The sequence below is a fragment of the Muscardinus avellanarius genome, assembly GCF_963383645.1.
Source record: "Muscardinus avellanarius genome assembly, chromosome: 2".
NCBI classification, from domain to species: domain Eukaryota; kingdom Metazoa; phylum Chordata; class Mammalia; order Rodentia; family Gliridae; genus Muscardinus; species Muscardinus avellanarius.
In genome coordinates this window covers 83410697-83425841 of record NC_137787.1, presented here as the reverse complement: position 1 = coordinate 83425841, position 15145 = coordinate 83410697, and the positions used below count along the sequence as shown (strand labels likewise).

The window sequence follows — 15145 nt, the reverse complement described above, 5'->3', positions numbered from 1 at the left end:
TGTACCTAGCTCTGTAAATTCTCTCTTCTCTTTCTCACAGCTTCAATGGCTCCCTCTTCATTAACTCCTTCTTTTCAGCCCATGAAAGGCTCCTATAGCCTTAAATAAGATGGTACCCATGAATCATGCATGCCTTCACCTTTGCTCTCCTTTCTTTCTTCATCCCTGCTCTTTCAGAGTTTTCTTTCACCAGTCTCCACCTCTTCCTCTAATAATGTCAAAGTTTCACAGGTCCTCAGACAGGTGCAGCCCTCAGATCCCTCAGGGTCTCATGTGGGCTGCCACTTTGTTTTGGGATACTCCAGCTCCATCCTCTCCCTGTCAATCTGAAAACTGCTGCTCCTTCTGCCCATCCAGGACCGCATGACTCCCTGACTCCTAAGGCTGATGTGGTCACTCAACGTGGTCTTTATCTCTTTCAAGTCCACCAGGTGACATGGGAATTAGCTGTACATGTATGTCCCTTGCTGAACTGTGAGCTCTGGGATGACAGGGGGATGTCCTCCTGTTGGGGATACTTGTGGCCTGGGTGGTGCTTGACTAGAGGAGTGATTTTGTTTTGTATACTTTTATTGATGCTTCATAGTCTCTCATCACAGTATTTTTCATACTGATAGAGACATACATGCACACAGCCCTTGGGGAACTTTCTTTTTGCAGTATTGGGGATGGAACCCAGGGGCATTCTATCTCTGAGCTACACCCCCAGCCCTATTTTTTTTTTATTCTTTATTTTGAAACAGAGTCTCACTGAGTTGCAAAGGGCCTCACTAAGTAGCTGAGGCTGTCCTCAAACAGTGATCTTCCTGTCTCTGCCTCCCAAATGCTGGGATTATAAGTGTGCACCACCCAGCTAAGTGACTGATTTCTGAAACTGTCTTTTGCACACTAAGATTATGAGAAGAAGCCCAAGCAGGCAGATCATTCGCCCAACTCTTCCATTACACAACTGAGACTTCTACAGATTATTTTTCTTTTCACATAGCAGTATTATTTATTAAAAAATGTCAGATAAATCCAAGGTCCTCATCATCTCATACTTTAACCAAGTCTAACTATCTCTTATTCTAATAATATCTAACTGCTGCCTATAGCAAAACACTTCATGAATGTCAAATCAAAGGAGATATAAAACAGTTTTAAAGCCGGGCATGGTGGCTCATGCTTGAATCCCAGCATTCGGGAGGCTGAGATCAGAGGATCGTGGTTCGTGGACAGCCTCAGCTACTTAGTGAGGCCCTCTGCAACTCAGTGAGACCCTGTTTCAAAATAAAGAATAAAAAAAAAATGGGCAGGAGGTGTAGCTCGGAGATCAAATGCCCCTGGGTTCCATCCCCAGACCCCCACCCCCCAAAAAAACAGTTTTAAAATGCATAATATGTATAAATTCTACCGCTTAATTTCTAAGTAACCAGAGACTTTATTTTGGGTGTAGACCAACTGGAATTTTCCATGGCTGGCTAAGTCCTTAGGGAGAAGGCAACATTCAAATAGGAGAAATGTTTATTCAATATGACATCTTGTCAAGACGTTTCAGAGACATCAGCTCTGCAAGTCCTAATCTCTCAGGAACCTTGTTCAGAATTCTGCCTGGTTGGAATTCCATACTCCAGATTAGCTTAAAGACTCCCTTAGTATCTGCAAAGTATTTTGTCTTTACTTAGATAATAAGGAAAACACAAGTAGAGTTAAAAGGGGCACGGGACGATGTTGCAGAAGAAAGAGACGGAGCACCCTTGGCTTGAAATCTACGTGCCTATACGATTGCTTAGGGTTCTGTACCTAATAATTGTAAAAGTTCATGGTGCTGACAATGGTATTAATAGCTATGTGGGTAATAGCCATGTGGGTAATCTGACACTTACTTGGTCTGTAATAAAAATAAAAGCTCTACTCTAACTGCCAAGTCTTACTGAGGAAGAGTGGGGAAGGTTTTACCTCATTATTGTATTTTTTTTTTTACTGTGTCCTCTGTTATGATAGCAATAAAATGTAGCCAGCTTCAATCGCGAAAAGCCCATAACACCAGAGTGCTATGTAGGCGATCCTCCATCTCTCTGTTTTATGGATCAAGGGAGGTACTAGGAGATTAACTGTCTTCTTGGAACCCCCTCCCTGGGCTTACATGACACGGCATTTCCTGGGCCCCTGCAGCTGCTCTGTTTGTTCTCTGATCCTTGTTCTGGCATTTCCCCAGATGTCCTCAGTGTGGGTGAGCTTCAGCTCTCTGCCCTGGGCCATGTGCTCTTCTGCCCCCTCGTGCAATTCATACATGTCTTCAGTTGTCACTCTTGTCACCATAATTTCTGAAGATGAAGTTCTTGCTCTCATCCTACATCTATGCAATGCTACTCAATTTCTAAGGTATCCATAGGGTACCTGGATCGGATGTTCCTTTCATTAAGCCAAGTTTGTTTTCTTCTCCATTAGGGCCTCTTAACTAGCTTAACATCAGGACAGCAGCACAAAGCCCCTCCATAGCACTGTTTGCTTGATAATTTTGTGAAGATGGCTGTGATTCTTGGTGTTTTTTTTTTTTTTAAAGTCATTCTAATGTCACAGAACAACTACAACCAGAGCCAAGAGGAAAAAAATGACGCATGCTCTTGTGGGAAGAACGTTGGTCTTGAGATCGTAAGTTTGGGCTCTGACACTAACTTCCTATGTGACCTTAGATGCAGGTTCCTTGTCTATAAGACGAGAGATTGGACCAAATTATAAGTAATACAAAGTATAAATTATATCTAATTTAAATTAGATATCATAATTTGTGACTGAATATATTTATGACTCCTCTGTAATGATGGCGTTTAATCTGTCTTAAAGAGAATTGCTGTGAACATCTGGCCAGATGCTGTAACCCAAGTTGTCCTGATGCCACACTCCCAAATGGTGCCAAGTGCACCTTACTTACATCACTGAGAGCTTTCTGGGCCTGGGCAACCCTTCTCAGTTCCGGGCTGTCATTATATGGGTAAAACAAACTTTTGTCTGCATCCCAATCTTCAGTATACAGTTTCTAAATCAGAAAATAGGGAACAGTTAGGAGAAAATGAGTCTACACTTACACAAAGCACTTAATTTTGAACTCATCCAATAATGGCATAAGGAGCCAATGGCCAAGTAAGAATACAGGTAAATTAAATAGAGGTAATTAACTCCCCCATTTCCATTCAATTCACCATTTCTATAAGTAGCTTCTCTGCTCCTCCTGAAAAAATATGATCTGATTTTCAGGGGGGCAGATGTGCCTGATTCTATTTTGGCTCCTCATATGACTTCACCTTTTTTCTAAGACAGGTGCTAACACAGGTCTAAGGAACCAGGAAGCATTTTTCATACTTCCTGCCACAAAATGAAACTCTAATTAGATTAACAGCCAGGGATACCCAAGGCATAGCACAGGGTCTACAGAAAAATTTAAATGACTACTCTGTTGATCTTTGAGTTGGTTCTCAGGTCTTCATGCTCTCGATTCACATTCCACCCAGGTTGCTCAGGACCCCAAAGGAGTCTCCATTTCTCTTTCCAGGATCTCTCCTTGTGAGGAGCTCAGGATCCTCCTTGACAGCCTCCCACCTTCAATCACACGTGCCCCAAAGCTACTCAAAAAACACTGGGGAACAGTATTCCAGCTTGTCAAGAGTTTACTGGGTATTGCTATAAAGTATATGGTGGGATGATGCTGGAAGCGAGGCATGGTGATGAACAGAAGCCCTTACCTTACTGAACATGGCTGTGTTCTTAATGGCCTGGACAAGTTCAGGTGCATCAGGGGGAAGCAGGTACTTATCTTTGGTGTCTTCCCAGTTCTGCTTATATAAAACCTACACAGAAAAAGCAGAAGACCTGTGATTTGCTATCCCACCCAAGGCATGAGGATTATAGGACAGTGGGAGAGGAAGGTGGCCTCACACAAAGAGTGCGGATGGGTTACTAGGAAAATGCTGACCATGCACTGGTGCTATGATACTTCCCCCAAATTAGCAAGCATTTGCTTAAAAATTCTATTTTTTTAATCAATTCATGATTCGGAGTCTTCTATAGATTTCTTTCAAAGGCTGCAACCAATCAGTCATTGACTTGGTTTGGCTGACAGACACATTTCTTTTGACTTGCATAGTATTCTAAAATGTCTTTTAAATTAGTTGCTCACATTTAAAATTTGGAAATTTCTCATGAAATTTCAGCTTTGAAAAGTAGAGAAGAGACTCCAGAAATTTTATTTCTCAAAAATTCTTTGAGAAATAAAGAAGAGATTCCAGCAATAATGGGACTGCATTCAGTGCAGCAGGCCCCTGGAGCTGAGGGCACAGCTGCCTCTTCAGGCAGGCCATGGGCTCTCCATCCACCCGTAGCTCCTATGGGTCATCCCGGAGCCTCCCTGATGCACATGGGCATTCAGTTCTGACCGCAGGACTCGTGAGCAGGATCAGGCCCATCTGTTTCTCCTCTTAGACAAGTAGAAGTAACATGCATGCTGTTGACTATCCCAGCCCTCAAGACCACGGCCTTACCTTGCTGACTTGCTGCGACACTTTTTTTGCATGTTCAATATCTTTTGCTTTTTCATCCACATGACAGATAGTTTTAGCAATATCACCATCCATTCGATATTTAACCTGCAGACATAATGCATGCTTAGAGTTTATGAGAAGCATAAATACGTATGTTAAAGGATGTCTTATAAATATGCATAACAAAGAAAACGTCTTCATTTTAGCTAGGAGATCTTCAAAGATCTACAAAGCACCTGAGTTTACTGCTTATCTGTTTTCCTGGCTCAATTTCCAGCCCTGCCTTGTTCCAGTGTGGAGGACTGCAGTGAGTTAGGGTTTCCATTTCAAAGTCTCTTAAATGTAATTGCTAAGGTAAACTTTTAGAAGTCTCTTTGGGTTCATATTTACATGACATCATTTATGACCAATGCCTTCTCTAGATTGCTGAACTAGCTCACAGTAATTCAAATTCTTATTCTCTCTAAACATAGTAAGAGCCCTCCATCCCTAGTGCTAGATATATTTTTTAAATGCCTCTATCCTTTATTTTCGCAATACAGCCCACCTCACTCAGTTGATCTTGGACTTTCTTAATTCTGCGAAGTTCTGGAGTATCGGATGTGCTGGCGTATGGCTGTCCTTTTGCTTTCTCAAAGTTCTCCTTGTATTTGTTCTAAAAAGAATATCAGATATTAGTCTAGAATCCAGCAAGATAGCTGCAAAAATTTCAGCCAACACACTCATTCCCATCTGATTAAAAATATCCTCCAAGTTATAACAATTATCAGTTTTAATGGCTTTCATTTTGTCTCATACCCTCTCAGCACAAACTAAAATAGATTTGTTAATCATTTCTCTGAAATATGATTGGATATTGAAAATAGTGGAAATTTGTTAGAGATTATTGTCTTGGAAATGCCCTAAATGATTCTGTCATTTTTTGTTTGAATGTACATATAAAAAGCCTGAACCTCAATTATTTAGAAAATAAATATAGAAAATGAGTTAAGTCTGAAAAGATTTGATTGCTAATACAATGCAAAAATATTCAATTCAGAAGTTGCAACTAAACCTCCCTGGTTTGGACAGCTGAGACACCAGATGAATTAATGGAAAGTCTGAATTGTGGAATATTTTGTAAAGGAATAAGATTATATTATTTTTGTTAAATATGCAATGAAGTGTTGCTTTAATAATAATGCGTACGATATCTCAGCATTAAGGCTTCAAAGAGTATTCTTGAGCAGAGTAGTCAATAGTATAAATTATATTATTAATTTAGTTACTAATAGCTTTCAAATTATTATAGAACTTGGCCAATATTCTGTTTAGAATATCAGAAATTCTAGGCTCATAATTTCTGAATTAATGAGATTTTATGGCAACAAATTAACAAAATACTTTTCTAGCTTTGCTGAATACTGCAGTGACAAAAGAGGCAAGAAAATCTTGTTTTGTTGAAACCTAAGTCTTAGATCATTTGAGAACTTGAAACAGAAATTTACCCAATAGTCCCCAAGAATTAAGACTTAACCAAAACCAAATGTTTATTGGTCAAGCACAACAGGGTGTGTGTGTGTGTGTGTGTGTGTGTGTGTGTGTGTTAGTTCCTCAGGATTGAACCTAGAACATTCTACCTCTGAGCTATATTCTCAGCCCTATTTTATTTTTTATTTTTATAAAGGCTTTCACTAAGTTACCACATGCTGGCCTTAAACCTGCCTTCCTCCAGCCTCAGCCTCCTAAGTACTAGGGTTATAGGAGTGTACCACCATACCCAGAAACAAGACACTTTTTACCTCAATTTTAATTTATATGATCTGATGTTCCTCTGAGTTCCATTTCATTTTTTCAAGCCCCCAGAGGATGTAATCAAGCTACCTAGCGAGACCTTAGTCCACCAGGGGGAAAAAAAATCAGATTCATTGAAATGGGTTGAAATCTGCTGCCAGTCAGTGTAACTTATAGGACTGTATATGGGAATTTAGGATCAGACACCATCAAGCAAATAATTCAAAATCACCTAGAGCCAGGCGTGGTGGCGCACGCTTGTAATCCCAGCATTCGGGAGGCTGAGACCAGAGGATCGCGGTTCACGGACAGCCTCAACTACTTAGGCCCTCTGCAACTCAGTGAGACCCGGTTTCAAAATAAAGGATAAAAAATAGGGCAGGGGGTGTAGTTCAGAGGCCAAGTGCCCCTGGGTTCCATCCCCAGACCCACACACACACACACACAAATCACCTAGAAAGCTTTTAAAAAGAATTGTGCACAGGTCTGAGCCTTGCCCTAATTAAACTAGATGGCCTGAGCACCAGTAATTTCACTGTGCAGCCCCGGTTTAAAATCACAGTTCTAGCGTATAGTCAAACATTCTGGACCTCAGTTTCAAAAGAGTTCTTACTCTGATCTTGGTTTTCCAAACTACAAATTCTTCTTCACTATACGCCTCTTAGATACCTTTGACACCTTTTTATAAACTGTTAGCTCTGCTGTTTAACAGGCTATTCTGCTCAAACATCTTTTAAATGTGTTATCTGGCTTTCATGACCTGATGTCACTTAATCTATTTTTATGATTTTGCTACTGTAGGTTGGCTAATAGTGATTAAATGCCAATAAATGCTTCATAATTGGCCTCATGCTTATTTTGCAAGAATAATTTGCATGGCTACCACACTGATGCAAATGAATTACATGAGAGACAAATTCAAGAAGTGCAAGACAAGAGCTCATGTTTCTGCAAAGTAAGTTTTGTTTTATACAAGGTTAAGAAAGAAAAATCTAGCCAGCATCCAAAATAAAGTCAGTTAAGATCCGTAACTTCTCAGTAATAAGACCGGTTTAGCAGGAGTTTGAAACTTACTGAGCTAAAAAGATCCTGCATCTTCTGACTGTGTGCAATGTAGGGGGTCATGAACTTGGAAGAGTCCACCTTCTTCCTGAGGACCTTCTTCCTCTCCACCGGCTTTGCTGGTTCTGGCTGTACCAGCGCTGGTTTGGAAGTTTCTGATGGCCCATAGTCAGATGACCTTGTTGTTGTAGTTTCATAGACTTCTGTTATTGTCTGAAAAATAGATGTGCAGTTTAACATTGTTATGAAAGTAAAAACTGATGCTGGATCTTGGTATATGTCATTCTAACTGCAAGTCAGATTTATATTCCTGGCATAATTTCTCCATATCTAAAACAGGCCCAGACAGGAAGTCACACTACATCTACACGAAGGCACGTTATATTACATAGATCTGAATGCTGATTGCGACGTTGCCTTAATTGCATTTGCAGGCACTTAAACTTTTCAAGGTACTATAAAAAAATATCCTTCAACATTTGAAATTCTTGTCTGAATTAAGTAGAAGCGAATGAGATTGGAGAACAAATGTTAAGACAATTAAATAAAACTGGGATGCTAGACTTTACCAATAACTTTTTTTGTGTGGTACTAGGGATGGAACCCAGGGGCATTCTACCTCTGAGTTACACCCCAGCCCTATTTTTTATTTTTTACTTTTGAAACAAGGTCTCATTGAGTTGCAAAGGGCCTCACTAAGTAGCTGAGGCTGTCCACAAACCTGGATCCTCCTGTCTCAGCCTCCCAAATGCTGGGATTACAAGCATGTGCCACTGCACCCGGCTACCAGTAACTTTTAAATGAGTTAAGAAAAAAAATCAGTTGCATTTTCTGCAGGCATTTAGGCATTCTTCTTTTTGGTATGAGACAAAAAAATATGAACTTAAAAATGAATTGCATCAATATTATAAGTGATTGCCATTCTCTTGTCTTAGTTAATTAATGTAAAACTGGAGTGCCATTTACACTAATAGATACTTAGGTAGATGAGAATAATGACAACATATTTTCACAATAATCCTTATTTATATAATAGGTTGAAAATTACTGTTTCTTACAATAGCTTATGGTGGAAGAAAACTAAGACAGTAGTTTGAATCTAGATAAAGGTTAAAAATACTGTATGTAAGAAAGGATGAGAAGCATCCAAGTCTTCAACCCATCTCACAGTATCATTTCCTTCACAGCAAATATCATCTGTATTAAAGGAAGAGTTCAGCCGGGCATGGTGACACACGATTGTAAACTAGCATTCGGGAGGCTGAGACCAAAGGATCAGGGTTCGTGGACAGCCTCAGCTACTTAGTGAGGCCCTCAGCAACTTAGAGAGGCCCTGTTTCAAAAATAAAGAATAAAAAATAGGGCAGGGGCTGTAGCTCAGAGGTCAAATGTGTCTGGGTTCCATCCCCAGACTCACAAAAAATAAAAATAAAGAAATAAAAAGGAAGTGTTCTAGCATCCATTAGGAAAAGAGAAACCTAAATAGGACATTGTGCATTTATGAACGCTGCCCCTAGTGATTGCTTTCTACTGTTAACTACTAATGCATGTTTCATCAAGAGAAACCAACTGAATTACAACATGTACAAATGTTAGTTTTTGTGCAGACACAGGTTTTCTGAGCAGGATTCAGGGTTCACCATCTATACCACTGTTTTTCATGCTCAAAGAAAGTTTCATGCAGAAATTGAAACATGAGAGACATATGTCGATATGGGAGTGGAGAAAATTCCAACTTGGAATATTTATGGAAATGGCTTTCTCAGAATTCCTAATATGCTAAAATCGGAGAGATAGCCGGGTGTGGTAGCGCACGCTTGTAATCCCCGTGCTTGGGAGGTGGAGACAGGAGGATCGCACAGGTTCGAAGCCAGCCGCACTGGCTTAAGAGACCTGTTTCCAAATTTTAAAAAAGTATAAAATAGATCTGGGAGTGTAGCCCAAAGGTAGAAGGACTTCCAGGAACCCCAGTACCACTAAAAAAATAAAATAAAATAAAATAAAATTGGAGAGATGTTTTACTGCATCATCAGGGACAAAGTCTTGGGGGTACCCTGCCTTGTGGAAGAAATGGTACCCTACCAATTATAGCTCCTCAGAGCAAAACTGCTGATCCTTAGGTACTGGCAAGATCATCCCTCTCAGTGCAGTCAGAGATGATAGCCACTGACATTACCCCAGTTAGCAATATATACACACAAAATATTATACGAGCAATGGAGAAAACCATCTGCTGCTGACTTGGCTAAGCTAGATAGCAAAAACAGTAATATGACTTGTCAAAAAGGTCATTTTTGTTCTTTCTCCACCAACTTCTGGGCACAGGTGGGTGAGAGAACTTCCCTCATCTAGTCCTTTGCCATCTTGTGCCCCTGAGAGTTTGAGAGAGGAGCAGGCTCTTCCTGCTTTAATGAGACATCATGAGGATGTGCACCAGCCTTACCTCTCCTGGAACCTCTTCATAAATTGTCTCCTCCGTGTAGTACTATAAATAGAACACAGAGACATTGTCTGAGAACCAAAGTGGAAATGACCTCCCCTCTGCCGCATCAGAATCACTTAGGGACTTTGCTAGCTCAGTTCATTTGAAATATCTGTGGGAAGGAAGTAGGTAAGGAAGCCTGCTTGTTCAGGGGCCCTTGTGAAGCTGTAGGAAAGCTAAAGTGAATTCCATCAGACCAAACAGAAAGATAAACGGAGTGATGAGCAACGATGTCTGGAGCTGGGTTTTCCTAAGGGGAAGCTATTTTTCTGGACTATGTAACATATATTCTTATGGTACCCAAGACAGAATCTGCTTAGAAAAAAATACAATAACAATATCCTGAGTGTGTGGTTTGGGCTAAGAGAAACTGACAAAACTCACTGCTTATTAAAAAGATAAAACCGTAAATGGATTGTATCATGGAGATATTAAGATCCAAAAGCTTATCCACATCTCAATTATTCCTCTATTCCTTTGGTTACTAAACAGTACTTCCTTAGGGATGGCTGGCTTCTTTACAATAGTGTGATGGTCTTAAACAAGGTTCTAAGATGAGAATTTGCAAATGCTCAGGGAATGAAGGAAAATGAACAGATTTATTTTATTCATTTATTTTTTATTTTTATGTGGATCATATTGAAAGCGGCATACCTTAGACTGTGCTTGGTGCCCTCTCCCACCCCCAATTCCCCTCCCCACCTCCCAACACTGAGTGTCCAGGTTAACCATGCTATATTCATACTTTTACACATATTTGAATGTAGCTCCTCCATTAATCAACCTCAGCCTTCTTCATTTCCTGCCCTTCCCTTTCAGCTTTGCTGAGGTTTCCCCTCCATTATCTGGAGTCCCCAAAATGAGCAGATTTAACACAGGATCTGGGGAAGTCAGGCTTCAGTTTGCCCCTGATGGCTGTAGATGCCTGTGGCCTGGATTGGAAACCAAGTCTACTCTGTTCTCTTTGTGACATCAGTAGCAATAAATAGACATAGTTAGAATGGGCTGACATTTTGTCTCAGTGCATAAGGAGAGCGGAATCCTGTCCCAGCCTCACCAAGCTCTGCTAGAAAAACAGAAGAATAGGCTCCCGTAGGCCAACACACACACGGAAAGGGATAAAAATGAAATGCTTGACTCATTTTCTCAGTACAAATTATGCTTCATTTCTCTTGCATCTGACATCAAAACATGTACTGGGGGAGGGAAAACACTGAGTTGCAAAATTTCTCTCAGTCTCCTTTGTTTCTGCCCTTAGGTTCATAAATTCTCATCAAAGTACTTAACCATCATCAACAGGCCACCTGCTCTATTTTACCTGCCCTGACAATGGTACAAAAGTGGCACAATGTCCCTTTTGTGTACTGTTTTTAACTTAGAATCTATCGTGTGTGTGTGTGCATATCCTTACATATAGGAACAAGGATCACATGGTCTTAGAAGACAGAGAACTGCTCTTTCGCACTTGTGACTTCAAGCTATTCCTTTGGTCATGCAAAGCATGGGTGACTTGAAGTGAAACATTAAGTTAGAAAGAAGCATTCCTAACTATTTTGGATTTTCTTGGCATCCAAATAAAATCAGCTCCTTGGGAACCATCCAATTGTACCTTTGCTGGCCTCTCACGATTGGCTAATGTCTCTTAGAAATAAACTTACAAAAACACAACATTATCCAAATGGTTGGCATTAACGTGTATGCCAAGTCTCACTCTTTTTTTTTTAAGATCTATGCCACTAATTAGGACATTCTCGCTTCTTTTTCTTTCCAAGTTTAAGTTTGAGTAGAGAATGACAGTACAATTTTATTTCAGATGTCTGAGAGCCCTAGGAGATGTATTTTTAAAGTTAGTTCCTCTCTGGTTTTGAGCTCTTCCCTGACCAGTTTCTCAAATCGACCACCATCCTGTTCTCATGATCTTTTTTGAGACCAAAGAGACCTCTGCTCAACACTCTCCGGCAGGCAGTCTATTAGTTTAGCACCTGCTGGTCAGACCCAGAAGCAGTAATGGGAACAAAGTGGCAAGGATGGGCTCCTAAAAATAGCCCCTTTCATTTTTATGACTAGTTAAATCAATCAGGTCTAGCACTAAGTAGAATTTCCAGTGAAAAATGAACACAATTATTTTAAGAAAGGAGATATTTAAGTTGGAAGTTAAAAAGTTTCTCTGGTATTATTATCACAGGGAGAACAATTTATCATTCTGTTAGTGTTTGCTAGTGATAATTCTAACAACTAGGGACACCCATAAAATGTACACTAGTGAGAATATTAACCGTGGAGAATGCGGTCATCAGTATTTAAGCCAGAGAGGTTAAATACCATATTGTATGAGATTCATTCTGTTTTTCAAAAATATCCTTCAAGTAATGAAGGTGATTTTACTTACAGATTAAAATGTATTTATCTAAATATAGACTGGTCAGTAAAATAACTTTCCAAGGACAAACTTTGGCACTCTCATTTGGAATTTGGTTGTGGGTAGCACTTATAGCTTATTTCAGTTTTATTTTAAAAGCATAGAATTTTGCTGGGCAGGGTGGCACATGCCTGCAGTCCCAGTATTTGGGAGGCTGAGATAGAATCACAAGTTTCAAGCCAGCCCCAGCAACTTCGTAAAACCCTGTAGCTGGGAGGTACACTGTCCCTGGGTTCAATATCCAGTACAAAAAAAATGAAGGAGGAGGAGGAAGAGGAGGAGGAGGAAGAGGAGGAGGAGGAGGAGGAGAAGAAGATGAAGATGAAGAAAGAAGATGGAGGAGGAAGAGGAGGAGGAGGAGGAGAAGGAGAAGAAGAAGAGGAGGAGGAGGAGGAGGAGGAGGAGGAGAAGAAGAGGAGGAGGAGGAGGAGGTAGAGGAGGAAGAAGAAGAGGCAGCACAGATTTTCCAAACTGCCTTTGAGCACCTTAGGCACTTGGAGATTTTCATGTTTAGATCATCATCATTAACTGGAAATTATTAAGCCATCTCAGAATCATGGCAATGAATTTATGTAGATTGTAGCCCCAAACCTTTAGGTCATATTTCTAGAAATGTGAAACTAAAGGAGAAAGCTGGTAAGGAAAAGCCATAACATGATTCAAACAAAATTTACAAAAATAAATAGGAAAAAACTCTGTAAATTGTGTCAGATGTCCACCAACAATCTGGAGGAAGCAGTTCAAGAGACCCACCGTGGTATCCTCTTCCTCAAGATTCAAAATCAAAAGCTAGTTTTGTTTATTTGAATAAATATAATGCAGTTGGTGGGGAAGTGCTTCCATGAGTTTATTTCTGTGTATCTGCGTTCGCAGTCTTTTGTGTGTACATAAGATTTCATAGATTCTGAATATGTAACTCACATTGCCCTATAGATATTCAGCAAGTCGAAGCCAAGAGTAATGCTATGCAGTCACTAAGAAAACAGAGTTCAGTTTTCAGAACTTTCTCTGCTTCTTTTCTGTCTCTGATTATTTTTGTTAGGAAAAGAAAACCATTTTTGAAATGGTTAAACCTGCCTGCACCTCACAGTTTGTTTAGTTGTTGTTGTTGTTTTGAGAGAGAGTTTAAAGAAAAGCAAAATTGGTAAAACAGTGAGTGGTATTTTCTGTCAATTCTAAATTTCACATAATTATAGTGAAACTGAATGTAAAATATTTCTTTCTTAGCTTTAATGAGGACTTTGTGAAGTTATAATAGATATTGCATTTTTCAAATGATTGATTCACCTACATGGCTGCAACTGTCACCATAGAAAAGACTTTGCTGTCAGAGTTGGGTTTTCTATTTTTAATCTTACCTCCACCACCTCCTCATATTCTTCATCATCTGCCATTTTCTCAGAGTAGTAGTAGCACCTACAAACTGTCCATATTCCAAAGAAAGGAAAATACATTAGCATCTATCCCCAGAACAGAAGTGACCTCAGAACACTCTAAAAACAGAATTGAAAACCGATATAGTCTACATAATCATATATTTCTGCAGGCCAAGGGAGAGAAAATGTTAAAAACACAGGCCTGAACAGCTGCTACTTCTGATCCCTCTCCTTCTTCCCTTCGTAATGTGTCAAGCATTGTGGTTTCTACACAATCAGTTTGGTTGAGGTTATAAAAGGAAATTGAGGTGAGGGAGTTAGAGAGTTTGAACTCAAGGAACAAAAAATTTAAATTTCCAAACCCTTGGTGAGAAGATATTTTCAAGCAAAACTTTTAGTGAAAGAAAATTCAACTTAGCTTTCAGAAGTTGGAATTTTGCCTCATAGCACCAAAATTCTAAGAGGGCTGACTGAGTTTTCTACGCTGCTGTAGTAGATTCTGTGCCTTTATCTCATACTTTGAATTAGAACAGGTGAAAAGAAAGCTGTCAATACATTTTAAGAGAAAAATAGAAACCTCAAGGCAGTGGGACTCTTTTCCTCCGGAAAACCATTGATTGGCTTATACGGACTTTTTTCTTTCGTTTCTGTAGCTCTTGTTCAACCCTGAAAAAAAAAAAAAAAATGTTTTCAAGCATTGGTTGAAGTATATTTAAGATTGCAAGTCTCTGGCCTAAGCTTCTAATTCAGGTCCTGACGAAAGGGCTTCTCAAAGCCATTCCAGTCTGACGCCAGCTGGTGGGATTCTCCACATGAGTGGTGATGGCTCCAAGCAGCTGTCCCTTTGCCCAGAGACGCTTGCTTGTAAACCAATACTCCACCCTGGCTGGTTCTGTTAAGCTAGCAAAACTGCCACTCCTGAAGCCAATGAAGCCCAGTAGAACAGGATAAATATAGGCACGCAGAACACAGATCCTTTTATATCCTAGTAGATTTAGCAAAAGAAAAAAATTGAAGGCAAAACCGAAAAGGAAACATGTTAGACAAGACAGCCAGCTTGGTCAAGCGATAAACCGGTCAGTGTGTGACTTGCCCCTGATCGTATGTGCTACATGTCAGACAGTAATAGAGCCTTCTAGGGCAAAGGGTTACAGACTTTTGTACCCACATTTCCATCACTATTTTCCCCCAAAGAGGGCCCAAACTTTGAAAAATACTTCAAGGGAACTTGTGAAACATCACCTGAGAGAGTATTACAGAAAAACACATAAACCGGTCTTACCTTCAAGCTATCAAAGTCCCTTAGCAGCAAATCCTCTCTCAACTCTCCCCTCCCGAGAGCCCAGGCAAGAGCCTGCGTCAGGCCTGGACTCCCAGTTATCATGTGGTGGGAGCAGCCAATCAGATGTCGAGTCGCTCATATTTCAGAAGCTAAATATACTGAGTGATCTTCTGAAAACCACCTGTTCATCAATTCCACTGAAGGATAAAGGGTAACAAGTTGCTTGCTTAGAAC

At 40.1% G+C, this 15145-nt stretch overlaps 1 protein-coding gene across 2 annotated transcripts in view; it reads right to left on the bottom strand.

Annotated features, from left to right (window-relative positions):
• The window catches only part of NEB (nebulin), a gene marked incomplete at both ends in the record, with an annotated part of 222697 nt that extends 209050 nt beyond the window's left edge, over positions 1-13647 (bottom strand). For both annotated transcript variants that reach the window (XM_080719851.1, XM_080719850.1), the window contains 7 exons: positions 2915-3019; positions 3723-3827; positions 4518-4622; positions 5065-5172; positions 7365-7565; positions 9796-9837; positions 13612-13647. In XM_080719851.1, the coding sequence (XP_080575977.1) occupies positions 2915-3019; positions 3723-3827; positions 4518-4622; positions 5065-5172; positions 7365-7565; positions 9796-9837; positions 13612-13647 (702 nt within the window). The remainder of the gene's footprint in view (positions 1-2914; positions 3020-3722; positions 3828-4517; positions 4623-5064; positions 5173-7364; positions 7566-9795; positions 9838-13611) is intronic.
• Between the last annotated feature and the right edge of the window lie 1498 nt (positions 13648-15145).